General features: G+C 36.6%; 2 protein-coding genes across 2 annotated transcripts in view; one reads left to right on the top strand and one right to left on the bottom strand.

Annotated features, from left to right (window-relative positions):
- The window catches only part of COG5 (component of oligomeric golgi complex 5), a 186,000-nt gene that overhangs the window by 13,328 nt on the left and 145,494 nt on the right, over nucleotides 1-27,178 (top strand). The gene's annotated exons all lie outside the window — the stretch shown is intronic.
- Nucleotides 19,385-25,406, bottom strand: GPR22 (G protein-coupled receptor 22). Its single transcript, XM_013190742.3, has 3 exons — nucleotides 24,806-25,406; nucleotides 22,709-23,764; nucleotides 19,385-20,726 (listed from the first exon to the last, which is right to left on the bottom strand). Exon 3 carries the CDS (start codon nucleotides 20,698-20,700, stop codon nucleotides 19,399-19,401), a length of 1,302 nt encoding a protein of 433 aa, XP_013046196.1. The 5' UTR covers nucleotides 20,701-20,726; nucleotides 22,709-23,764; nucleotides 24,806-25,406; the 3' UTR covers nucleotides 19,385-19,398.

Raw genomic sequence — 27,178 nt, 5'->3', positions numbered from 1 at the left:
TTTCTGAATATCCCTTTTGGCTGCTATTCAGGGAAAAATTCTTCCCATTGTTTGTTACCTTTCTGTCGTGCTTCTAGTGCAATATAATTTCTGCTTTGTGAAATCAGCAGCAGCATGGTTTTACTATGAAAGTTCTGCATTTTTTATAGTGTAATATAACGTGCTTATAGGTTATTCTTAGTGGGGTCTTGGGATACTGGACATTTATTTTTACATACTGATACACTCTGTGTATATGTATGGTGTGCAGGAAACCTTTGTGCGTGTCCATTTAGGTATATGCATACAAGAAACACTAGCTTTTACTGAGAAGGGTTTTTTCTTCCTGGGTACTTTGTTAAGTTGCTAGTAGCCTGCAGAACTGCAGAACAGCAGATGATGTTAGGAACTTGACTCTGAAAACATCTGGTAATATTTTCACTGAGATCTCTACTTAAAGCTGAAGTAGACTTAAAATTCCTCTGTGTTAGACTTTTGCATTGTTTGAAATTAACTTTCCACTTAACACAGTAAGAAGAAAAAATGAATTCAGTATGTAATTTTTGGAGATTAAATGGTGTGTATGTGTGTATATAAATATATATATTTATATATAAACCTTCTTCTGCAGTTCATCCACCTCCTAACACTTCTTTGGGTCCCCTATCAAAGTAGAAGCAGAGCTGTGATAGTTCATTAAATGAGCTACAGAGCTGTGATAGTTCATTAAATGAGATATTAGCTGGTTCTCTGGTTTATTCTTCATATTATAGAATCTGTTGCAGCATATGGGTAGGTAAAGCGCGTGACACATTCAGGTGTCACGCAGTGGGTAATACAGTGGATTACATGCCCTGACTACTCTTGTTTGTGATGCTTTTATACAGATGTTTTATAAAGTGAAAAAGAAATGTTCCTAAGCAAGCTTAAACAATAGAATGTGAAAAAGAAAATGGTATGCTATAGACAGTTCTCTTTTACAGAAGAAATTCTATAGGTATTGAAAAATCTGCTGTCTTCTACGTGCATATGCAGAAATTACTGTCTCTAGTTGTCGCTAACTGATCAGTTGAAGATGAAAAAATTAGCAGTTGCACTGTGAATAGCTGGACAAGTTGTTAATTCCATTTATCATTTACAGAGCTGGCTATGGACAATAAAGGATTTATATCTTTTGTTTGTTCAATAACTATAACTTGATGTCATCGTTATTCATACAAATGCTTAGAGTTCTAATTATAATAAACCCCTAGTCTCTGTGTATGGCTGCATTATAATTTATTTTACAGCAAGTGAATTTATTTGCTTGAATGACCTTGTGAGCATGTAAAACTTGGAGACATGCTTTCGCAGCGACCATAATTTTGCTCTTTGGTAAACTCAGAGTTAGTCTGTGACTAAGCTGTGCAGCCATAAAATGAAGGGGAGGGGATATTGAAATATTTAATTAGATGTCTTCAATATAGAAGTTGCTCTGGGAAATACTGTCTTCCAGGTATTTTAGGAGAGGAGAAGATGGGGGAACGTAGGACTGTGACCTCGATTTAAAGGTACATAAATGTACAAAGAAGGCAAAATATTGACAGATATGAAGGTCTAGCTAAAATGGAGAAAGTCCTAGATAAGTATCATGATCTTTCTAAGAGGCTAGCAAAGCTTGCAGAAGGCAGTTATTTAGTCTCAATAACAACAGAAGACTTGAGAGAAATAAAGAGAAATAGAGCTCACTCTTGTAAAGAAGTGTAGGCTGGATAGAGAAAACTGAAATTATGATATACATGTTTTTGGGTGAAATAGTTTGAGGGAAGTCATTTGGCTATGTCTGGAAAGCTTTTGTTTTTGTAGCTGGCATAAGGTAGGTAGTGGTAACTCTGTCTTTTGAAGTGCATCCAGGAACTAGTGACATCCACAGAAACGTGATTGTGATTTTGGGCCTGAACCATTCTCCTATGAAGAATAGAAAAAAGTACCTTTCCAAGGTAAACAAGATGTGTCATGGTATCATTTAAACAGGGAAAAGCCTGGGTACAGCTGGTAAGTCTGTTAGAATCAAAATTAAAGGAAATGGGAGGAGGAAAATGACCTCTTCTGGTGCCTTGACGGGTGTTGCATTGGTAGAACCTTGTCTTATCAAGTATGGAAGTTTCTATGTTTGTGTGGTTTTCTAGTATTCCTGCTACATGCAGTAACCTGGAGTTTCCACTGAAAGGGAGCACCACTGTAGATTGTGAAGCTATCTATAGTCTTACGGCTCTTGACACCCAGTTTGTATCATACAGCAACACAAAGTAATGCTTGGTTGAGGGAAAAATGAAATTTCTCTGTGAAAATTAAGTTTCTTTTTAGATTTTGTTCTTGTAGAACTTCGTGACGTAGAACTTCGTTGTATAATGGCACACAGTCACTATTTTCTCTACTTTTGAAAATGCCAATGTCATTAAACAGAGTAAAATCTTTCCAAATATTTTAAACGTAAGTCTACTTTTTTCTTCTGTGTAGCTGTTAAAACATGGACCTATTCCATAGAAAGGAGAGTGTGTACATACATATTCCTTTGTGCACATATATATCTGTGTATGTAGATATTTTAAATATAAATAATATGTATGTTCATTCTAATGTATCCCAACTGCTTTTCAGAGTAATCTCATTATTCTTAGTGGTTATCTTGGATAATTCCCAGGAGAGAGAGATGAGAATCCAGAAGACTGGAATGTTTGCCTTTTTGAAAATACAACTCACTGGCTCCTATTTTACGTAGACAACTCTAACTTAAGTTCTTTAAGCAAAGGAACTCCAGAACAAATAAACTGTAGGAATCTAGAATATAAAAATGCTGTTAAATACTAAACCACGTGAATCTTGTTTAAATGACTTCATTTTCTTCCTTGGCAGCATAGCACATCTTCAGACTAGAGAAATCAATGACTGCCCAGTAGTTTGATTTAAATGGGGCTCTCGACACTGTGTCATATTAGCAAGCTCAGCAATATAATGCAGATGAAAATGTTGTACAGTAGAAGCAAAGTTTTGAGAAAACTGTGCCCGAAAAGTCATCATCAGTTGTTCACTGTTGCACAAGTGAACATACATCAAGTGGGGTTTTGTTGAAATGTGTTCTAGTGTTTTCATTAATGAGTTGAGTGATGTAATATGGTATATATCCTTATTAAATTTACAAGTACTAATCAAGCAGAGAAGAATGGAAAGTATGCTGGGAAACAGGATTAGAATGAAGAATATTCTTAGCAAATTGGAGATATGTCTTAGTTGAATTGCTTTCATTTCTCTTCCAGACAAGTGCGAAGTCCTAGCAATAAATACTTGTAATTAACAGCAGAAATACAAGAAATGACTGTGTAGGTAGTAGTTCTACAGGGAGACCTGTGCTTAGATGAAGGCTTGATAGTTCTTCACAAATTGAGCGCAAGCCAGTTGTTCATTTGTTTTGTAACAACGTGACATTGCTGGTAATGAAAATCATACTGATCTTTGTAAGGGAGGGTGTTTTGTGCAAGGCACTTGAAACCTTCTTTTGTTCGTGCTTCAGCTGGAGTATCAAGCCTCTTTTAAGGCACCTCATTCAAGGAAGGCGTAGGTTAATTGGAGAAAATCCTAAGTACAGCAATAACGATGGCTGAAGGTCTTGAGGATGGGCAGCGGGTGGAGGAACTGAAAGTGTGTGGCTCTTTGGTTTGGAGAAGAGGGGTTCGAGAGGCGCAGTAACATTCTTCAGATAAACCAAAGTTTTCTAGATGGGAAGGGAGTAAATAGCTCTCCACATCCCCTGTGATCAAAACAGTAAGTAATGGGCCTAAAATGAAACAGAACATTTTTATCTGAAATGTTGGGAGATCTTTTCATTGCTGCCCTGAAATTATCATTACAGGCAGAAGCGGTATTTGGAGGTTTTTTAAAAGCAGTTTAGACAGATGTTTCAGCAATACTTTAGATAGAGGTGCTTTTGCTTAGGCAGGAGTAAGCTGACCTACTACCAGCTCGGAGGTACTACCCCTCCTTTACCCTCCCCTCTCCTCCCCTCCTCTGTTAATAGAAATTGTATTATAGTGAAGTTTTGATTAATTGAACTGCTTGATGTTCAATTTGCTTCCCATGAGTTGGTTTGTTAGACACTGTCCAGTTACCTCCTAGAATCGTAGGACAGTGCCATTGAAAAATTCATGCCGCCACTTTAGTTCAGCTTTTTCTTACCAGTCCTTCAGATGAAATAGTAGATAAATCTCCTCAAAGACCTTCAGCTCACCCGTCTGGCACAATTACTTCTGTTCTGGTTACTTACTGTGTAACTGACAGTCAAGTGAACTTCACACAGCTCGTCATGTTACTGGAGTGCTGCAAAAGTGACCCTCAAAAGCTGTTATGTCAAAACTCTCTGGAGAGTGCAGTGAGCACAAGAGGGAAGGTGGTACTGACTGTGTGGATGTAAATGCCGTATCTGTACCTTTTTTCCTTTGCCAAGACAGAAAGCAAGATATCCATCTCTCAGAGATCCAATTGGTTTTAAGAAATATGTTAATTTACCCGTTTAGGTTTTTAATAGTTGAGAATGATGATGCATAGTATTTAGTGTTTATCAAAATACTAAGTACCACTAGTCAGTATTCAGGAAACAACAGCTCTAATTAATTGAAAACGTAAATAACTCATTTTAATAGTAAGGGTTCATACTTGTTTTATACCAATTATCCATATATGTTGCAAGTTGTAATTAACTGTGCATATTGTTTCCACAGTGTGTTTTATTAATTTAATATGACATCAAGTTGGGAGGTAGTGTCGATCTGCCTGAGGGTAGGGTGGTCCTTCAGAGGGATCTGGGTAGGCTGGACTGCTGGGCTGAGGTGAATGGGATGAGGTTTAATAAGGGCAAGTCCTGGGTCCTGCACTTTGGCCACAATAACCCCATGCAACACTATAGGCTTGGGGCAGAGCGGCTAGAAGATTGTGAAGAGAAAAAGGACCTGGGAGTGTTGATCGATGCTCGGCTGAACGTGAGCCACCAGTGTGCCCAGGTGGCCAAGAAGGCCAATGGCATCCTGGCCTGTATTAGAAATAGCGTAGCCAGCAGGAGCAGGGAGGTGATCATCCACCTGTACTCTGCTCTGGTGAGGCCGCACCTCGAGTGCTACGTTCAGTTTTGGACCCCTCAGTACAAGAAGGACATCAAGGCCCTGGAACATGTCCAGAGAAGGACAACAAAACTGGTGAGAGGTCTGGAGCACAAGCCTTATGAGGAGCGGCTGAGGGAACTGGGATTGTTTAGTCTGGAGCAGAGGAGGCTCAGGGGAGACCTCATTGCACTCTGCAACTTCGCAAAAGGAGGTTGCGATGAGGAGAGGGTAGGCCTCTTCTCCCAGATAACTAATGATAGGACTCGAGGAAATGGCCACAAGTTGCACCTGGGGAGATTTAGATTAGATATCTGGAAAAAACTTTTCTCTCAGAGAGTGGTCAGGCGCTGGAACGGCCTGCCCGGGGGGGTGGTGGAGTCACTGTCCCTCACGGTGTTCAAGAGGTGCCAGGACAAGGTGCTACGAGATATGATTTAATAGCTTAGTGGGTAGTATTGGTGATAGGGGGACGGTTGGACTAGATGATCTTGTAGGTCCTTTCCAACCTTGTGTTTCTATTATTCTAATATTAAAACAGTGTAAATAATCTGACCAGAACATGCAGGAGGCTTACTCTGAAGTGATTGTAGGTTGGCTGAATGGGATACTTGTCCTTCAGGTTAAATAAATATTGTACAAAAATGATTTCATTTTGACTGCTGCACTTTTTGAGATAACATTAAATATGTTATGTGTCTACTCAAGTATTACTAGCCTTGCAGTAGTAAGCGGGCTGAACACCTGCTATAGATACCACAGTAGCTATCTTTCTCTGCCTTCTTCTTCCCTTACATGTTCAGAGATGAACTTAATTTGTACCTATTCCAAGCAAAAATTTAGAGTGCATGGTTACAGAGCGAGTTCTTGGGTTGAACAAAGTTCCAATTAAAGTGAGGAAGGATTGGTTACTATTACGTCAGTGAGCCCTTTCCCTGCTAGTCCACAAGGCAGACATTTGTTGATATTAATATCGCTGTGCACAGTTTCTCATAAGAATTAAAACATCGATCTGGAGGGAAAAGTTGCTTTCGTGGCACTTTTGCTCAAGGATTTAGATGTGTTAAAACTTACTGCCTTGTGCAAGACCTAGTGTCCTCTATACAGTATAGCATGTCTATAGCGTAATGCACTGTTCTGTAGGGGTAGCTGAACTGATTTGATTAATAGAAATTACACAGCCATGCTAGCATGATGCTTAGCCTGGGGTAATTAGTCCTGCTGAGAATGACTGAACTTTATTACTGGCTCGGAGCCATCTGCATTATTTCTGAATGCCACTGCTTTAGGTGGTACATCTGCATCCACTGTAAGTGCAAAAATCTTGCTAAAACATTTTTTTTTCCATCCCCGGTGATGTTAGTAGTAACACTGCCAGACCTTTGCTGAAATTGCTTGGGCTCGAGTATGCTATTCCTTTCTGTAATTTAATGTGATCTCCATGTCCTTCAATTTCATGTTGTCCCCTTTTTTGTTGTTTTGTCCCTGAGGGTGTTTTTTGCCTGAGGCTTTCTTATCATAAGATGGAGGATTTTGCAAGAAGCGTCGGTATAAAGTCTTATTTGTAGTATTCCAGGCTAAAAAAGCTATCTGTTGGGAAGGTCAAGCAGACACAAAAATAATGCAAAAACCTTAATATTTGTCTTGAACTTTTTGGAAACTGAGCATTTGTTTTTGGAAAAAAAAACCAACAAAAGAAACCTTTATATAAAAATCAAGCTTTATGAAGGATTTAAAAAAAAAAAAAAAAGATGTTCATCATAAGTAGGAGTATAAAGAGCCAGTATGACACATGGGAATATATAGAGAGTATGCTGTCTGAACTGCTTTTCCATAGCATCTCCGGTAAAAAAAGTGAAAATGATAGCCTGTTGCTCCAGTTACATTGTTGATTAACTGTATACTGTTAATAGTGCATTTAATCGCAGGCTAATTATAAACTAAATATATAGTCTAAGAGCATATATAGTGTATATAAAGAGCATATATAGTGTATATAGAGAGAATATATAGCATTTGTGTATACACTATATATGCTCTTAGACTATATATATAGTATATAATTACTCTGTGACTGTATATATATGTATGCACACACATGCGCACCAGATACTGTGTTTCTCATGGATACTGTCATGCTGGTGTTGTCCCATATATTTCAAAATAATTATTCTTTATTTTTAATGTGATAATGTTGATAGAAACATTCAATTTACAGTCATACAACAGAGGTGGTTGAAGAGGCTTTTTTATACATTGATAAAGAAAAAGGCATATTTGTAATGCTTCAATTTACTATCTTTAGAAAGATTATGATTTTATTAATTGATCTGTCTTTTCATTGAAAGGAGTGCCATGTATAGCTATGGATAGTTATTGTTAACAAAACATTCTTTTGTTTACTAAGAAGATCTTGTTATTTTCTTAGTGGTGTTCCTGGCTTCATGTTCGCCAAAGTCACCATTTGATTTATTGTAAACTAAAGGAAGAGCTACTCAAGCTTCTGCAGAATCATATTGTTTCATGAATTATGTTGTACAACCAAATATTGTGTAACGAGTGTTGAAGCCAGTCCTTGTGCCCTTCTGTAGTTGATATACCACCCGCTTATTTCTTTCTCTGTTTCAATTGTGTACATAACAATCTTGTTCTATGCCATCTTATTTTATGTTGTCTTTACCTTTTATGCAGAGGCAAGGAGCTTCTGTGGATATTTGTTTTCTTCTTGTTGGCTTTTGAAATGAAGGAAGAAAAATCTTGATAGTATGCATCAAGTTCATTAATTTGATCTATTTGCTTTAAGATACTGAATTACTATGCATTTAACAAAATGACATGGAAAACAGTATAATTTTTCATTAATAGGAGCCTAATAGCATAAGATTTCTTCATCCTCTTTGAACAAGACAGACAAAATATGCAGTTTTTACCATCAAATTGTGTTTTGCTGTGGTTAAGATTCCTAGCTTGGAAATCTTTTTAGACAAATCATTTTATGTAAATAGTTGCTGTGTTTTACCTAATCTCTGGCATGCGTCCTTTTTGTAACCATTTTCAAGAGAAGTCGCTAAGTAATTATAAGCATATGAGAGAAAAAGCTGAGTCTGAATTGATGCAAGAAAAAAAATCCCATTGGATTTCTATTTTTCATCATAAGCCTTAAATAGGGCTTGAATTTAGACTTCCTCAAATTTTTAAAAGTTTGGTTTCTGTTAAGGTACTTTCATTGTTGTTTCATTGCTGTGTCACTTTTTTTTTCTAAAGCCATAACCGTTCTTGCTTTCTCTTGAAATTTCACTTTCTTTTCTGCATACAGTTCTAGAAAATGAAACCAAGTATAATTGTAACAGTGGGTATACTTGGTGTCTAGTTTCCTTTAAATGACCATGAACATCCTTCAAGTTTGCCATAATGAGTGACTTAACGAAACTATTTTTCCCTATTAGCATTAATCTGACTTCAGTTTTTAATGATGTTAGTCTTCCAACTGTAACTGTTTGAAGAATTTGATTTTGCTGTATTATTAGGCATTTGGTAAGTTTAGTTTCACTTATATAGGCCTTGTCAGAGGGCTATATATCAGATATTTTAGGATGGATTCAGTACTCTGCTCTCTACCTTGAGGTGTTGATATGGTCCTGAGAGGCATGTTATTGATGTCTCATTAGAGTGACTATGTCAGAAGTTAATTACAGTGGGTTCAAGTTGCCTTTGCTGTAGCACATGGAGTATTTCTTAGCTTTTATCCTGATTCCAGGCCCATCAAAGACTGTTTATTTCTTCTCTTGCTTACTTGCACTTACAGATGTCCACACCTACTGTTTCTTACATTTCTAGAAAACTCTGCTCTTTCAACTTTTTGTCATCAGTTAGTCTGAAATCCATTTGCTGCTATTTCATTTTTAATACCAATTGTGGTTACTATTGTCATGATCTAATACACAGAAGTTTTGGTTGTAAGGCTATATATTTGTACCTGCCTTAGGCTTCAGCAGGTACAAAGTAAAATCTGGGGCCTGGCAGGTTGTGATTTATTTGCTTCCAACAATTCAAAGGATCCCAGCAGGAAAGAAGTGATAGTGGATAAGAACTTAGGAAGGAGGGGGGGATTTAATGGCCTGCCAAAGAGGATATTCTTTTTGGACAGGAATTATGATAATTATGACAAAAGAGTTTAAAAGAATGATTTTTGGCTGAGAGAAGGGAAGACATACAGAGGATAGCTGTGAGTCTCTGAAAGATTATCTTTTTGCATCTTGTAAATTTTGGAGCATGCTGCAGGCTAGTTCTCCGAGAGCCAGAGGAATCACCTCTAAGTTGATCAAACTCAGCGGTTCAAATTCGATAGATATTCACTTCCCCTTGGGATGGCATGGCGAAGATTCACGTACGTATTTTTTTCTAGGGGAGTTTGGCTGAGGATAACAGAGAGGATGTGCACTTCCTTTTGTTTATGTATGGCAAATGGTGAAATCTGTTGCTTAGTGGTCAAGGAAATAACACTGAGAAGCAGTTCATAATATTTATCTTTTTCTTTCTTCTGGGACTGAAGAGTTTATTACTGTGTAACCTAGTGGTTGTACCGAAGAACATGGTTGATTCAGAAATTACATCATGTCTGAGGTTGTTCCCTTTGAGCAGTTGGATTCAGAAATAGTGTTAGAGAGGATGGAAAGGGATGAAAAGGACAACTAACTTGGTATGACCAAGGAAAAGAAATGTGCATTTGGTTTGTCTGGAAAGATTAAATAATGGTGGTAGCTATTAGCCAAAAATCCTGTCTGGAGAATTTCATTGAGGATAACGTAATAAGATGTTACATCTGCAAATGCATACAGATTAGAGAGCCAGGTAACAAAATCCAAAAGATGTTAGTTTCACAATCCACTGACTTAAACCAGAAAAATTGAATCATTGTTTTCTAGGTATGTTTCTGAGATGTGTGGAAGAAGAGATGATGGTGTTGGGAGCCCAGACTATGTGCTTCCTATGGCCTGTAATAAAGCATTGCTAATTTCTAAACAGGAATTACTATAATCAACAAGGAAAATGTTATTCTGTATTCTCTTATTATAAATAAATTTACTGTATTTGGGCGACAGTTGTTGCCAGAAGATTAGTAGTCGTACCACATAGGACAAACTGAGAATAGATCCAGTGTTTAATGTTTCAATTCTGAAAAGAGTTAATTTTCTAATGCAGTTGATCTGGTCATATTTTTGACAAATGTATTTACACAAACTTGAAAGTTGAAAGCTTATTGACAAGACTTACTAGACTGTGAAATACTGGTTTTTTTTGACAATCAAGAAAGAGGGTAGTGCTGGCTACAGGCCTCTTCTAATGTAGTGACAAAGCAAGGACAACAATTGTAATTGGAAAGGAATGTGTAAACATAACTGATACGCATGACGTGTATAGGTATAAATTTAAAATATTGCAGAAAATCCATGGCTGGCAGGAACCAGAAAGATACGTATCATAGAATAATCTTACCAATATAGAGGTATCCAGAATGTTCATAATGATTTAGAATAGGAGGAGGCAGAATATTAGAATATTAGAGACGGAATATGAGAATATTATTTTTCAATAAATGCTCTAGCTTTACTTTTGGAGAGAGGCAGGGTAATTTGTTCATCTATAAATTAAGGACACCTCGTATTCCAGCAATAAGTAAGGAGGATGTTAGACAAATGTACTACTTTCCTGGAGCCATTTGTTTATAACTTCTTATTGAGTGGGGAAGAGCAAAGTTCAGCATTCAGAAAGGGAAATGGGGATTTCTGTTAAAATCAGTCAGTCAGACACAAAGCTGTTAAAAAAAATAGTAGAGGAGTTGAATTCATTTGAAAGAAGATTTCAAGGGTATGAAGTTGAATGAATGATAGTCAAATATTTTTTTAATGGAAAATATGCATGGTCAGACAAATTGGTGGATTTTGATTGCTTAGTTGATTAAAGAAATTGTGTAGGGGCATTATATATTCATTTTATGTGTAATATCTGTAATTTAGATTATTTAAATCTCTGAAGTTATTGTTCCCCTAAGTAAGTATTTAAATAAGCCAACTTTTCCTCACTTCGCAGTTGCTGTACATTCTTGGCAGATAAATTTGTTATTAGGAGAGCTGGAAAAGAGGAACAGAGGTAAGGTAGTGATAGTGTTCATTGGGTATGAACCTCAGATTATGGCAGATTACTGGAGGAAAAGCAGATGTGGGTGGGCAGGGCATTTTATATATTCAACTCATATACACGCTTCTATTAAAACAAAAGCAAACCCTGTTTTAAAAATATGAAAATACTGTACTAAACTTAGGTAAAATAGTGGAATAGGACTGCATCCATGCTGAGGTTGCTTTTCTGATGTTGTTTCTGTCCTAGCATTCATGCAGCTGTAGCAGGCAAATGTGTACTTCACCAATTGGTATGGGGAATCGTGCTATGCAGAAAAAAAACATAGTTTTGTGGAGACCTGTGAATAAATGCAATTATACATGTCACAGGAGGAGATTAAATGGCCTCTTTTTCTTGAAGATAAAGACTGTAGAGGTGCATTCATGGGGAGAAAATAAAGGGTCACAGAAGGGCTTGTTGATTAGCAGAGAAAGAAATGACAAAAGCTAAGGACTGGAAAATGAGGCCTGGCAAATTCAGAAGTATATAATAATTGAAAAATGGGAATGTGTACACAGGTTTGTTGTAATTCCTCAAGTAAAAGTAAATACTGGTTATTCAAATCCTAAACATAGTAACCAATGTTGATATATAACTGTTGATATATAATGTGTGAGCATGTTCAGGTTAAAAAACAAAAACAAAAAACACCAAAACCAAACAAAACCCAACAAACCAACTAACCAAATAGCTATGAAAGAGGACTGAAGTCTAATCTGTGTTCAGGTGCTGGATGGGAGCCATTTTTTTTGTGTCATTCCTGCCTTGCCTTAAGGATCAGTGAAGGTAAGGTGTTGCTGTATGTAATAGAAGGTAATGAGTGGAGCAAGATTTAATCCTTGAACATAGGAAGCAGCTTTGAAAATAGGCTGTTTCCACAAGAGTAGTTTTACCTTGTTTCCTGCCTCACGCTCATAATCTTAAAATATTAGTTTCATCAGATGTTTAATGGACTCTTCTCTGTTATTGTTTGAAAAGTAAATTAGTACAGTCTTCTTATTTGTTCACCATTCAGAGCCAACCTTCATTGCCCAGAGGCACCGAATGTGGTTACCTGTAGTATTGTCTTCAACGTAGCCCCTCTTCAGCTGAAGAACAGCATGGTCTTCATGTCAGTTCAGGGAAAGATGTGAAGACCTAACCTCATTAAAAGAAGGAACATCCTATTATTTTTGGAACACACTGTTTCTGTGGCAGATTGTAAACAATTCAAAAAATTTCCCCCAATTTTTAGCTGACCTATCTTGCAAACTAAAGATGTAGTAGAAGCCTGAGATTTTTAAATGAAACAGCTGTGGCATAGCAAAGTCTCAGTGACTGAATCAAGTTTCCAACTTTCATTGCACTTGATTTAAACCATTTCTGGATTTCTACATTGTAGGCTGTGCAACTGAGGCAGGATTTGTCAGAAACCTCTGGATGCATTTATCTTTTTAAAGACGCCTTTAACTTGTCATCATGTGCGTTGTTTTTTTTTTTTTTTTTTTTTTATAGCTCAGTTTGATATTTATGGGCATAAAAAGTCATGCGGTCACAATTATTAAGCCTAAATGTTTGTTGCAGTTTCAGTATAGGAAGTGAAGTGATTCACTGTGTTTGGAAATTTCTTACGATTTGACGTTTGCTTGGTAACTGTTCAGAAGATGAATTTATAATTCAAATAACACTCTTGTTTTTGTTACATGCAAATACACTCCAGGAAAGTCAGTTGTGTCTGGAAAAAAAGTCTCTCATGGAAGACTTCACTTACCGATCGCAGTAGCAACTAATACATACGCTAAATCTTCTTAATTTAGCTATAGTGCATTACATATATGTGTGGGTGTGCGGTATTTTGGCAAAACACAAAAATTAGTTTTCCGTGAGCGTTTTTTTGGGTTAGGTATTTAGCGCATGGAAGCTGCTGCTGCACTTATCGAACCACTTACCTTTTGTTAAGACATCTTTGTCCACAAATTCTTTTCACTTGTTTTGTTTTGTTAGTTCTCATACAAGGGTAGGTTTCACTTACTAGCTGTTAGAGCAAGAATAATGTATCTTTCTCCTTACTGTTAAGGAGTTTAGAGCAGCACTGCTCACATTCACCTCTTTTATGATGATACACTTCAAATAATGTTTCTTTCCCCTTTCTTATGCCTGCAGTCAGCACACTGTTAAACGCATCTTCAAGCACAAAGTTGCACTGATACTTGTAATAATTTCCTGATGTGGGAAGCTGTCCTTTTTTTTTTTTCTACTTCCCTTCTGCTCGCTCCTGTGGTTATTTGTGACAGGGATTTATGAAAAATATCTTGAAATAGGATTTGGAAGAAAACCCTGATACAAAAAAGCGGTAGGTTGTCATCAGTTATTGTGCTTTTTCCCCGTTTCTAATTGAGTTTAATATGAAGTAAAATCTCACAACAGATTGTGAGAGATCCTAGTATAGTTGTAAGTAAAGCTGCACTGATATTGCTCTGCTAATAACAGTCTGACATAGCCAGAGTGACAGATTTTCCAGCAATAATGTTGTTTCAGCAGTGACACTGATTTGTTTATCAGATACGGCAGCAAGTTAAACTGTTGCAAGATAGGGTAGGAAGTTAGAGATCATAGCAAGATAACAGAAACCAAATGTATCTTTCCAAAACCCAGCTTGAGAAGGAAACAAGGGCGTGCTGTTTGCCAACAGCATTGTGCCGTCAGCTTGCCCGCCTGCCTGCCTGCCTGCCGAGTGTCAGCAGTCAGAATGAGGACATAATAATGCATATATTCAAAGAATATGGTTAATTCAAACTATAAAAATAAAATATGTTTTAATAATTTTAGGTTGAATACCTTCCACAGATATTTTACTGTAAATCTTGTTTTTTTTTTCATTTTAAGTGAATTTCTATTGTGTGAGAATTTCTTCATAACACAGGAAATTGATGATACCAAATGCATAAAATAAATACATAAGAAAATATTTCTTCCATCCTGACTCTATTTATAATAATCACTGAAGTTGCATTTTTTTCAAATAACATAAAAATGTCTAATGACATTTCTCCTTCAATTTAATACTCCACAAAAGTAAATTAAGATAAAAAAGCAGTAATTGAAAACACACCATGCTTATGAAACACTTCTGAAGCATCGAGACAAACTGAAGTTATCCAACTAAATACTGATTTGAAAGAAAATTCAAGCATTTTTTTTTTAAAGATTTATCACTGGGAACAGACATGTAACATTTTCCTTTCAGGTCTGTTCTTGGAATGCCTGTACGCTCTATGCACTCTGTACTCAGTAAAACATACAGTATCTCTCTAGTAAAAGAGACAGTAGAATAATGCACAATCTCAGTTTTCCTGTTACTCCACGTACAATTCATTAAATCAAAAACTTTGTCAGAAGTTACTCTTCATGTGGTTCTCTGCCCTGCTCCTAGCAATTTTTGTCAGGACCACTTACCACACTTGACGATTCAAAGATTGGTTGTTCTGGCTTTCTGTTATCATGGAGTAGCTTGGGCTGGAACTCAACCTTAAAGGCCACCCAGTTCCAACCCCCTGCCATGGGCAGGGACACCTCCCACCAGACCAGGTTGCCCAAAGCCCCATCCAGCCTGGCCTTGAACACCTCCAGGGATGGCGCATCCCCAGCTTCTCTACTTCACATCCTTCTTCTTTAACAGTCATTGGGTATGGGGTATGAGTCAATTCTAATTTTCCTATTAGTCAGTTATTACGTCTCTCTTTTTTTTTTTTTTTCCTCTCCAGATAAGTGCCCAGCAAAACAAAACCCAACCCCCAAGTTTAATTTTGCTTTTTGAATTGCAGGATTGTTCTCTGAATTAGGAAAAGGAGAAGGTAATTACGGAGTCAGATTCTTTTCTCCTTTGGGTGTAAGACGAATGAATTCAGTGATATCACAGCAGTATGTGTGAAGTGGGAGTGGGATTTGGCTGTCGTAAAGCTGGAAGGTTTTAAGACTGAAGCCGATTGTCCTTAGCTGTATGGTTGAGGTGTTTTGTTTGAACAGTGGGGAAGGGAATGGTAAGTTAGTGTATTCTGTACCTTTTAATACTACATTGAAACTTTGCTAAAGAAATGCTGCATTCTTTTCTTTTAAAAGACTTTAATGGCAGTTGGTAACTAAAACACTTTCCTTCAGAGGAAACGTGTCTAAAATATTCAGCTATCAAAGAGTTCTGATGCCTAGCACATACATTGATGTTCAGTAAGAACTATTGTGTGTTTTGCAGTATGGTGTACATAATGGTTAACATGGCAGACAATTCCTTTCTAATGCCCAGGTAAATTATATAGCATATTGAATATAGTATTTCTTTTAAATAAAAAAAAAAAAGAGAGAGAGAAAAGAGATGTTGAAGCATGTGTACAGTGGGACATAGTGTCTGTCTGCCTGTTCGGTTCAGAAATAAACTTAGAAAAATCCCTCCATATCATACCGAATTCTACTTTCACAATGCGTACTGATGTGAAATAATTATGTATAACGTGCATGTGTGTATTTATGTAACAACGGAGGAAGAGAGTTGTATTGATCTAATATGTATCTGGATGTATACATTTTTAATCTAATATGTTTATAAATCATTGTAGTGATTCGTATTCCCCTGGTACTAATGAAGCAGACAGAACTAGTGACCAAGTAGCAGTGTCGTGTAACCCATAAAAATTGTTGCCATCCATCTTGAAACTAGGTATCTGTGATCTACTTAGGTTTCTATTTCCCTAGTGTGTGATGCACCAGTTTAAGGTGTGGCTCTTGAATAGGTAATAGGTGCTGGCACTGTCCTCATCTTTTTGTATTTTTAGCATGGGCTAACCTCATTTTACAGTGTGAAATCGGATGGAACTGCGTTTGAAGCTAGAAGAAAACAGATACCAGCTAATGCTTTAGGGATAGAGACTATGTGGAAACTGGTGGTTGTTGCTTGAGGTTCCACGATGTATTTGCTGGAATTAGCATTTTTAGAGTCCTGTACAATTCTGCTTGCCTTAGGCTGAGTGGTGTGAAGTGTAATTGAACTAATGACTCACTCTGATGAGATCATTTTTAAGAATGTAGTGGGCTTCTTATTGTACAATACTATGGCATGTATTTGCCCTTTTTTCTCCAGTGTTGCTGACTATTTTTTGCATTCTGTTTTAGTCTTTTGTCTGTCAAGCACCCACGGCACACCTTCATATCCCTCCTAAAATCCTCTTCTGTATCAGTAGGACATACAGTGTTCCTCCACTAGTTAATCTTTATTTTGTCTTGTTTGTGTTAAATCTGTCATCTTTGTGGTACAGGTCATGTATGCTTCTGTTTTCTAATGAATCCTGCATGTATACAGTATTGCACATATTCTTACTCCCTGCTCTGTGCAGAATTTTCTTCTGCAGACCTCAAAGTGCACTCTAACATTGTACAAGTCCTTTTTCTTTTCCTTATTTAATGCAAGATGAGGAACAGTAAATGTACAAATGAACTGGCTTACGTTCTTACAGCCAATCATTGACTGATCGACATAACCTTTAAAACCTGACTTAATCTCTTGCCCTAATTCCTAGGCTGTATTTTCTCTTTGTTATGAAGTAGTGCTTCATTGAATCTGTATTTCTAGTGAATGAGCTTTTAACACTAAATATGTAGTACTTGAGGTTTTATTTAGTTTTTAAAAGTAAAGCTGTATTGTCGAGAAAGCTTTCAAGTCTGCAAGCTTTTCTTAAACGATTATTTCAGATAAGGACATGAGTAATGACAAGCATATTCATGTGCAGTGGTCATTATATCTTTTTTCTTCTTTTTAAATAAATGAATAGTATTTTAAATTCATTTAAGAATGTTTTATTGGAAGGTAAGTCATCAGTTAAATCATATTATGCCATTAATCTTAGAGATCCCACTTTCTCTTCCTTCTAATGCTCAGAATACTGAACACAGTTACTCAGAGAAAGAAAGAACTGTTATAAAAAAAAAAGTTTCTTAGTTTTTTTGAGTTCACTTCTTTTCAGAAAAGCTTACTCCTTCAAGAATATTTTTAAAATGGTAAATCTGAAACATACAGGATTTAAAAACCAAAACCTTCATGTACACAACTGTTAAGTTTACTTCTGAATAAGATGAAGGATTTCTGTTCTTGTAGGAAATGAGGGGTAGCTTGGATGAAATTCACACTAATTCATACTGTTTGTAAGTGGGTACAGTTGAATGCAGGTATAGTTGGGTTAGCTTTTAAAACAAAGCCAATGAAATTATGGCTGAATGAATATTGCACAATAATTTTAGGTAATTAATTATTATCAAATAGATAATAAAACTTATAGTCAGAACTTGGCTAATTTGAAGAGGCTGGTCTTTTTGGAATATAGAGTCATTATTTTTTTTGAGACTTCTGTTCTGGTAAACTAAGCCATGAGCTGAAGTAAACTAAGGTATATTAAAAGTACTTTTTTTTTTTTTTTTTTTAAACCATAAACCAGTGTTGGCAATACAAATATGATTTAAAAATGTGTTGGAAAATGACTTTTTGCTCCCTTAACACCAAACTTAATTTTTTTTTTCCTAGGCAACTTTAGAAAAATGCTTCAGAAATACTCACTTTTAATCTAATACTTTAGTCAAACTAGTTCTCATATTCAAGGATGTGTTCTGTCTTTGTTTATTTGTTTCTGCTTTTAATAGAAGCCAATACTTATTGAGAATTAGCTTTTAATTATAGTGGTAGCTGGTGACACACTGAGCAGTTTATATAACCAGACAAGTGAAATCATTCTAATTGATTTTGTAGCTTTCTGGGTCCTATGCACCCCCCCCCCCCCCCCCCGGCCCTATTCCCCCTGCAACCGGTACCCAAGTCAATGAATGTAGCCACTGTTCCTTGAAATAATTATTTTTATGCATGGGATAGTGCAAAAGGCTCACAAAAAAGTTAGGGGGAGATGAATATCTCAATTCTTGCTTGCAGTGCTATGGATGATAATGACTTCTTAAGGCTTCCTGATTCTTCACCAAAGGTATAAGATGAAATGGAAAAAGGATGGAGTGATGGTATATCATGACTGTCCAGAAAATAGAGAAATAGGGTAGCTAGCAGTCATGATGGTTGGCTTGTGACAAAGCAGTTGCATGATCAGAACTGATCATCATTGGAGGAAAGGTGAATTCTAAATAATACAAAAGTTAATGAGGACAAGAAAATCATATACTTTATCTATGGCACTTGACAGCTGTATCTATCTATGTAGATAGATATGAAAAAAATCTCTTTCCGGAAGATTCTCCAGCCTCCCCATGGCTGGAGGTCCAGTCACGGAGCAGTGTGAAAATCTGAGTCTTTGCACACAAATGGTTTGTTGGTTGATTGTCTTTTAATGTCAGGCCCAAGGACTTTTACATCTGTTTTTACCTTTCTGTAATGTAATTTCTTTGCCTCTAGCCCCCTCCATCCCTCCTGTGTAATTATTCAATATCGTGTGCTTTCCGTATAGAAACTGCAGATCTGAGGCTGTGATCAACTGTTTCGGAACTCAAGACTTTCCCCTTTTTTTGTGGAAGTATTCTCAGTTTTTGAACCAACCTGAGTACTTTTTCCCATAAAAATGAACTGGTTCTGAACCATTAATTGAAGAGCATAGCATAAATGGCTCTTTTATTTTTTTAAACATGTGCATGGTAATTGTGTGCTGGAGAAATTTGAAATAATTACCTATCTGAATATAAGATTAAATAGTATGTCTTGCAAAATGTTGAATTTGTGCCTTAGAATACGAAGCATTCCCGAGTGGAATTCTTGTTTAAAAATTATTTTATATTTACAGAGAAACTCAGCCATACAAATATTTTTAAAAGTTTGCACTTCATTAAGGCTATTTATTTTCTAAAAAAGAGGACTTGAATATTTTTGACAAATATACACATGGTGTTACGCTAACAAACAGCCATGCAACAGATATCTTACATAATGAAGAAATCGAATATACAAGACCTACTCTATTTAACATAGATATTGGAAAATTTACAGTCTAGCCAATAGTTTTTTTTTTTTTTTTAAAAAAAAGTTTTTCTTATTTGGCAGTATTTTTCTACAATTTGTTCAATATTCCTCTTGATGTGTTTTGGTGAGTACTGAAGTCTAGTCAGTGACAACCTGAGGTACTAAACATTTCTGCCTTACTTCGTTGTCTTCAAAGGTAATCTTTTTGTTCCTTTTAGGCTCTATCCATGAGTTGTGTATTACCGCGTTATTTGGCATGGGGTCCGCTTCCACTATCGAAACAACTCGTTTTTTCATCTTACTTTTCAGAACTTTCTGAAACTTTTGCCTGGTGAATGCATAAAGGAGAGGGTGAAATATAGTCGTTCCGTACGCCATCACTAGAAAACATAATCGCAACTTAACCAAAAGGTCACTTGGGCCCAAACACAAGATTGTGGTGTTTAAAACGGAGATGGGTGTCCAGCAGAGCAGGAAGGTGGAAATAATCAAGAGGGACATTCTGAAGACTCTCTTTTGCCGCTCTCGTCGCTCCCGGTGCCGTTTCACGGCTCGGCGCAGGGCGATTATGACCGACACAGAAGTCCTTACACCAAAGACTACATTCCTCCCCGCACTGCTCTGTGAGACGTCGGTAGTCTCGTGCTGAGTGGTCAAAGAGATAGTTTTTTTCTTCCGAGCTTTCTTCTTTTGTCCTGTTGTAAATCTCGTGCCAATTCGGATATTCAGAGCCTGGAGTATTTTGGTGTAGGTAATGAGCATTACTATAACGGTGAAGAAGAAGATTGGGATCTGCACGAGGAGGTGGTAGTACATCCCCAGCTCCGTGTGGTATTCGTTTGCACTGACGCACAAAAGCGTCTTGTTTTCCCAAGTGCTCACGCTTTGGAGACTGAAAAAATTGACTTCAATGAAAGGAATCAGGAAGGAGAAAAGTGAGATGATCCATATTGATGTCATTAATATCACAGCCCTTCCCATGGTCAGAATTCGATTGGCAGGTTTTACAGAGATATCGTATCGGTCCAGAGTGATAGCAAAGACATTGATTGCAGTTGAAACGCTTGCAAAAGAGACACAAGCCTCATGGAAGCAGCAGATTAGAGCAGTGTTACTCTCCAGTGAAAGCAGAAGGATAACTATAGTTAGAGGAATACATCCCACACAAATTATTACATCAAGTACATGAAGGTTCATTGTAATTATGTTACTGACAGAATTGATTAAGTTGGATTTCATACAGTAAAGTACCAGCACGGTGAGGTTGCTGCCAAGTCCCAAAACAATTTCTAACATCAAAAATCCAGTGAGAGAAACTTGAAAGCTTAATGCATATGACAGGGGTCGGTACATGTTGGTGTCGATGTCATCAATGGCATCTCGAACTGTAATGTTAGATTCAGACTGCATGTTGACCTCCAGAATGGGGGAGAAACACATTCTTTTGTTGCAGTTGTTTTTTTCTCCTGAAAGGTGAAATAAATATGGAACTGTTTGATTTCTTTCTTTTTTAACATTTTTTTTTGTTATTGTGGAAAAATGCTGGGAAAGGAGGAGGGAGGAAAAGCATCTATTCTTACCAAATTCTTAATTATTTACTGTATGTTTAGAGCTGTGCTTGGCATGGACTCAAAAGCCAGAGAATATACAATAAGGTCTTTCCTTTTAAAAGGAAAGCAGGACTTTTTTTTTTTTCCTTTAAAAAAAAAAAGAGGAAAAAAAAGTGAAAAGCTTCCACTTAGGGGAGACAAGGCTTTATTTATAGTGATGTGGCTTTTACAAAGGGCCCGCTTGTTGAATAAACTATACTTGTGCATTGCCTTTGTATTGTGTTGAGGGCTATTTCAGAAGAATGCTGTTGAGTATTAACAAATTAGTACTCAAGATCAATTTAAAAAGGCTCTTGTGGAAACAGAAAGTGATAGGAGCGTGGAACACTTGCTTATGTATCATAAAAAGAACACAAATTATTTTATGGCAATTTAGCAGTCTCTTTCTTATGAAGACTTCGTAAGAGTGTTGTAGGCAGAGATAGGAAGTTCTGCAATTAAGCAGATTTTTTATAGAGCTTGGAAACTTCTGCTCACTGTTATCTTGTGTGCATCTACATGTATGAAACTTATCACTGTAGCGATTTTATGTAAGTATGTATAATTTCAAATGCAACTCTTACATAGATTTGGGGTAATGGAGTTTATTATAAAAGGCTATGAATATTCTATTTCTGCAAGAAATCAGTGCCTAGATGGAATGGAAGTGTATTTAATTTTGTTCCAGAATAGATTTAAAGGAATAGTTTTATAAAATAACATTAAATATAAAATTGTCTCTTTCATTTTTTTTTTTATATACTGAAATTAAATCCAGCAGATTTGTATACACAGTGTATTTATCCTAAGAGAAAGTGAGGTTCAAAAAAAGTAGCATTTAATGCATCTAGGAGATCCAGAGATATCTAAAAAATCTAGGAAATTTTTATTTTGTGGCTGCATCTGCTTTGTTTTACACATGCTGATAGGTTGTAAACATAGCATCTGCATCTAATACCTGACATGTCTATTATTTATAGTGTCAGCCAGCTCTGGAGTTTGTAATGAGATGAATAAACAAAAGAGAGGTCATTCAATTTCTTGTTGTGATGCTTGAGGATTTTAAAGTAGCTTTAAATTTAAGAGGGGAAGTACTTGGCACGAAACTAAATTTAAATGCAGACCTTTGTTCCACTCTGCATACATTAAAAATGGATAGCACTAAGGTGAACAAAAATGAGCTGTTTTTAAATGAAAGTATGAATTAAGCACACTTGGGATACAATATGCAAATGGATTTTATCTGCAGTTCTGAAAAGCCTCAATTGCACAATACTATTAATTGCAAATTGTATGATGAAAATTCTTGCTATGCTTCAACAGTTACTTCACATTTGCCTCTTAAATACAAAAGATATAAATTAGAACGTATTAGTTTCAGGCGTGAAATACATTTCAAAAGCTTTGTTTAATTTCTAATTTAGGCACCTCTAATAGGTTTATATTAAACCTCAGGAATATGATTTCCTCTGTGTATGTAGTCCTGGCTTTGACTGTATTTCAAGGACCATTCAGAATACTTGAACTTGATAAATTGAGTTCTCATGTATTAGTAAAAGCCAGGACGAAATCAAAAGCAGATCTCACTCAAAACAAACAAACAAAAAAGATCTTAACTGTGACATTATGCTACCCGAAATCTTGCGACAACAGAAAGCCTCAGATGTGCTATATCTGAGTGTTCAATCTAAATACCCAGATTATGTATCACCTCTTTGTTGCATGGGTCAATTTCAGTTAAACACGAGTTGAAATGTCAAGGCAGAGGGGTAATTTACCAAACACTTTGCCTTTCTGAACCCTGCCTGTTCCCTTGTAAATGCAGAACAGAGGCTGGGTGCATGCAACTTCTGACCTACCTGTTTTCTGTGCCTCAGGGGTCTTTCAGATCATCGTAGCAGCTTGTCATAAATTCGTACATGGTGTCACTGCCAGGTATTTGACATGCACTGTCACCTCGGAACCAAGTGGTAGCTGGGCTCTTATTTCATTCCGTGCAGACTTTTTTTTTCCTTTTTTTGTTCCAGCAATTCAGCAGCAGCAAATTTTGATTAAACATGGGGACTCCTCAGTTGCCTGAGATGCTTGTACAGACCAGCGCGTGTTCTGTGTGTCTGTTCTGAGTTTCAGGCCAGCAATAACAAACCTTCTTTTACGTGATGTTAATTTCTTTCCCCTGTTGCATTTTGTAGCAGCCTCTTTTTATTTTCCAGGTTTAAAAACCAAAAAATATCTGACTTCTGTGTTCAGAGTGTACGTAGGCATCCTTTAGTTACAGTTGCGTGTTTCTTTCTGTAATATTCCTGCTCATTACTTTTGAGTGATGGCTTAGTCAAAGAAGTTGCTGTACATCATAAAATCCAGTTCATGTGCTTTGCGAATAACCATGAGTTACCTAATTTGGTTTATTTTCACTTAAGGAGAATACATAACAGATCATAAAATTGAGAGAAAAATATCCATTAGTCATTATGACAAATAAGATATTTAATGAGCAGTTTAGAAAAAGCCTGGTTAAACCCTTGTGCAGCTTGCTGGTGAAGTATGCATATTCTCCTTGTGGGAATTCATGTTTCATTGTTTCTTCATGCATCGGTAGTTTCCACAATTCTGGTTTTAAATTATAAATCCCTCTTTAAGAGATGCTCACCATTTTAAGAATCAATCATTGCATCCTTCTTGCAAGGAAATGTGAGCAGATGTGTTAGTCTTCCACGTATACTGTTGAAGTGTCGTGCACGTAAATGGTAATACAAGCGTGTTCCATTTTTTTGTTTGTTTCTAATTCCTTTATGTCTTAAGAATACATTTTAGTGATGCATCCTGCTGCTCGGAGGTCATACAGCTAGAAAGGTACCCAGTCAACTGCATTCTTCGTATTGTCAGTTGGAAAACTGAATTAGTTGCTGCATGCCCTTGTGAAGAGGAGAAAAAAAATGGTTAAAAGTAGGGCTTATCATTTCAAAATCAAGTAATGCAACAATATCTTTTGTAACATCACTTATTTCATGAATAAAAGATATCTGAAATTGGATCTTACAAATTCCATAGAAAACCACTTAGTGTGTTCACTATTTCCTAGTAAAATCATGTCATTCTGTTAACTTCCTTGAATTTAGTTTTTTGGATAAGTCTCCTCTTCTCCAAATAGTGCAGGTTACAGGAAACCCCGACTAGGAGCAGTAACCGTTGGATGCAGGGTGCCTGTGACTAGAGCTAGAAAATGTAGTTTTATAGCGCCTGTGAGCAGCTAGTTGAGACATACAGCTCTCTTCTTCTAATAAGAAATTGAGCAGCCAACGAGTTTTTATAGGAAATAGGTTTTTGTTTGATTTGCACACTGTTCAAATTTTCTCTCTTGATATAAATGTGTTGCAAATCCACATTTGTAATACATGGCTCAATGTGGGGGGTAATGGAAGAAATAAGTTTTTTTTTTTTTTTTTTTTTTAAAAAAGCAACAGGAAAAAAAAGGGACATTTCATGAGCAAGTCAGAGATTAGTCATATTACTCGACCTTCAGAAAGCAGTAAGTATACACCAATTAACAGACCGTCTGATTCTTCAAAGAATAACTGCACAAAGCTGTAACCTATTTAGCTGCCAATATTTGGAAATACTGCTGAGGGAGGAAAAAAATATTGCTGCTTGCATTTTGTGTCGTCCGTCTCCCCCCTCCCAGTACTATAGTAACCCAAACTGTACTGTCTTCGTGGTGTACGAGCAAAACAGGCTCTCAGTATTTTGCAAGACTTTCATACAGAATTGCATTTTTCTACCACTGTGTTTTTAATGGGTAAGGGGAAATAGCATTCAAGTATTTCCTGGACTCGGATACAGCAAGATAACTAGCATTTAATGTAAGTCAAATCTGACGCTTCCTTTTTTTTTTTTCTTCTCCCTTTTTTTGTTAAATGTTGCTTATTCTGCATACCATAATAAGGAACAGATCTTACCTCCTCTAAAGGTTTGATAAATTCTCGATGCAGGTGAAGCAGTTCCAGGTTGGAGGGATTCATTTTGCTCACTTGTTAGCAGAGTAGAAGGGAAAGAGGGTAATAAGCATATCTTCGAAAAATGCCCTTAATGAAAATTTGTGCCTGTACTGTGCCATTGTTTCAGCATACTGCTAATGTATACAACTGGTTGAGTTCTGCTTTAGAGGCTGCTGCAGTCTCCCACTCTTCCCACTGTAGAATCAATAAGCATCTGAAAATACATAATGAAAGTCATTTAACATACTGAAGGCTTCTCGTCTCCAGAGACACCGCCGAGATTCAGGCTTTCTAAAAAAGAAGAGCAGCGCTTCAGGGAGGAGAGCTTGCGATGGGCAGCTTTTGCAGAATGACAGCCTACCTTGTCGCTTCCCTTCACTGCAGAGAGATGCAGTGCATTCACTAATTTTGATTGGTCAGTGATGTGGGGCTTAAACTGTGCTTCATATATGGGATTGATCCCCCCCCTCGCCCCCCCACCCCGATTTATATAAGGATTCTTTTCTAAAAGGACTAAATTTACGAATGATTTATGAATTCTGGAATATATTAAGGCTATGCCAGTTTTATTTTTACCTTTTCACTCTTTACTTTGTGTACACTGGGAGCCACATGACGCTGTAAAAAAAATCTGATTAAACGTTATTACTTAAAAAGCTTGCAGTGATCTGTATTTGAATTTGCCTACTTTCCATTTGCGATTTTTTTTTCTTTTGTCCTAGGAACATCTCTGAAATAAAACTGTCTTGCCTTTTCTGCAAGCCATGCTGAATTTTACCCAGTATGTTTATATGCACACCAGTGTTTAGGTCTCGTCTTGAATAAACGATATTCAGGACAAGTCGACACCCCCATGAATATTAGGAAAATTTCTATTAGGATTCACAGGGATTATTCAGACCCTTAAAATGGGTTAGTAATTCAGTTCATGAATCAGAAAAGAATGATTTTTATGATCCATCACTATGTACAATGTATCTGTAGTAGTGTAGATTGTGAATTTTGATGAAAGGTTAACTTTAAAGATATTTTATATGTTCTACATGAATTTTGCTACAGACTTCACAGGTTTTTGTAAGGTTGTTTCTTGCGTTATGTTCTTCACCTTTGTGGGGGCTGGGGAGGGTCCCCACTCTCACTTTTTTGTTTTGTACCTTATTTCTGAATCTGTTTTGTCAGTGTAAACAGTGCTCACAGCCACATAATGAGGAGTGTGAAAAGTGTAGTACAGTATCAGTTTTAATTACTACTAATGCTAAAGTAAACCTTATAAATACATTTACTATGCAACTGAAAATAATAATTTTTAAAATCAGTTTGTAGAAGCAAGATAAGAATATCTCAGAATAAAGTGTTCTACTGGTAGTAGAACATTAATAAAATTAACAAATTAACAAATTAACAAATAAGTGGTGAGGGTTTGAGTGTTTTCTGATTTATCTTGATTTTAAAGAATTACTTTTTTTTTTAAAAGTTTAATAAAGTATTAACTGTTAAAGCTTGGTTTAACATGGCAGTTTTGGTCAAATTTTGGTGGTGTCCTAAGTTTTTAAGTTGCTATTGCAATTATACAGTGCAATCGTGTAACTCAAATGCCCGCATTTCGTTTTTATTTATTTTAACTTTTCCTCTTTAACAGCCATCCAGCATGCTATTTATATTTAGGTAACATCATATATATTTTTAAATGGCTGCATATTTATTTAGCTTGCTTCCTATTCCACTTTTACCTTCAGAAAAAAAGGAAAGTGGTAAAAAGAAAAAGAAAAAAAAAAAAGGAAAGATTACAGAAACTTTGAACAAAGATCCTGGACTCAGAAGGTGCCAGCTGGCTACACTGAGCAGCAGCTGATCAAACTCTTTGAGCTGTCTCTGTTTCTTTTGCCTCCCAAGAGCTTGAAACCAATGAACACCAAGTACAGCTCCGAAGGATGACGTGATAAAGAGGATTCCTGAAATGAAAGCATATCTACTAATATTATTAAAGAGATTTGCTTGCTTCACTTTCAGTATGACTTAGGATAAGTAGGGAAGCCTGTCTAAATTTAAACAGATGAGTCTCCATCTCCCTGTCTAATTCTTCAGTGTGTGCCTGAGCAAAGATGGAGATATTGGCTGGGCTGTAGTGTTAGAAAGGAAAAGATGGAGGAAGATGACAACAGGATTTTTGGATATATAGTTTGGAAATATAGTTCAAGTGCAAGCAAAGGAGTCAAAAATTACTTGTTATATTACAGGAGGCAAAAACGAAATAATGGCAAAAATTGTATCCGCAGAAAGCGAGAAGAATGATAAGGAGTTGAGTTAAGAGCATATCACGCTCAAGTTTTCTGG

Source organism: Anser cygnoides, chromosome 1 (assembly GCF_040182565.1).
Source record: "Anser cygnoides isolate HZ-2024a breed goose chromosome 1, Taihu_goose_T2T_genome, whole genome shotgun sequence".
NCBI lineage: Eukaryota > Metazoa > Chordata > Aves > Anseriformes > Anatidae > Anser > Anser cygnoides.
Note: the sequence above shows the minus strand (reverse complement) of the source record. Positions and strands in the feature narration are given on the sequence as shown.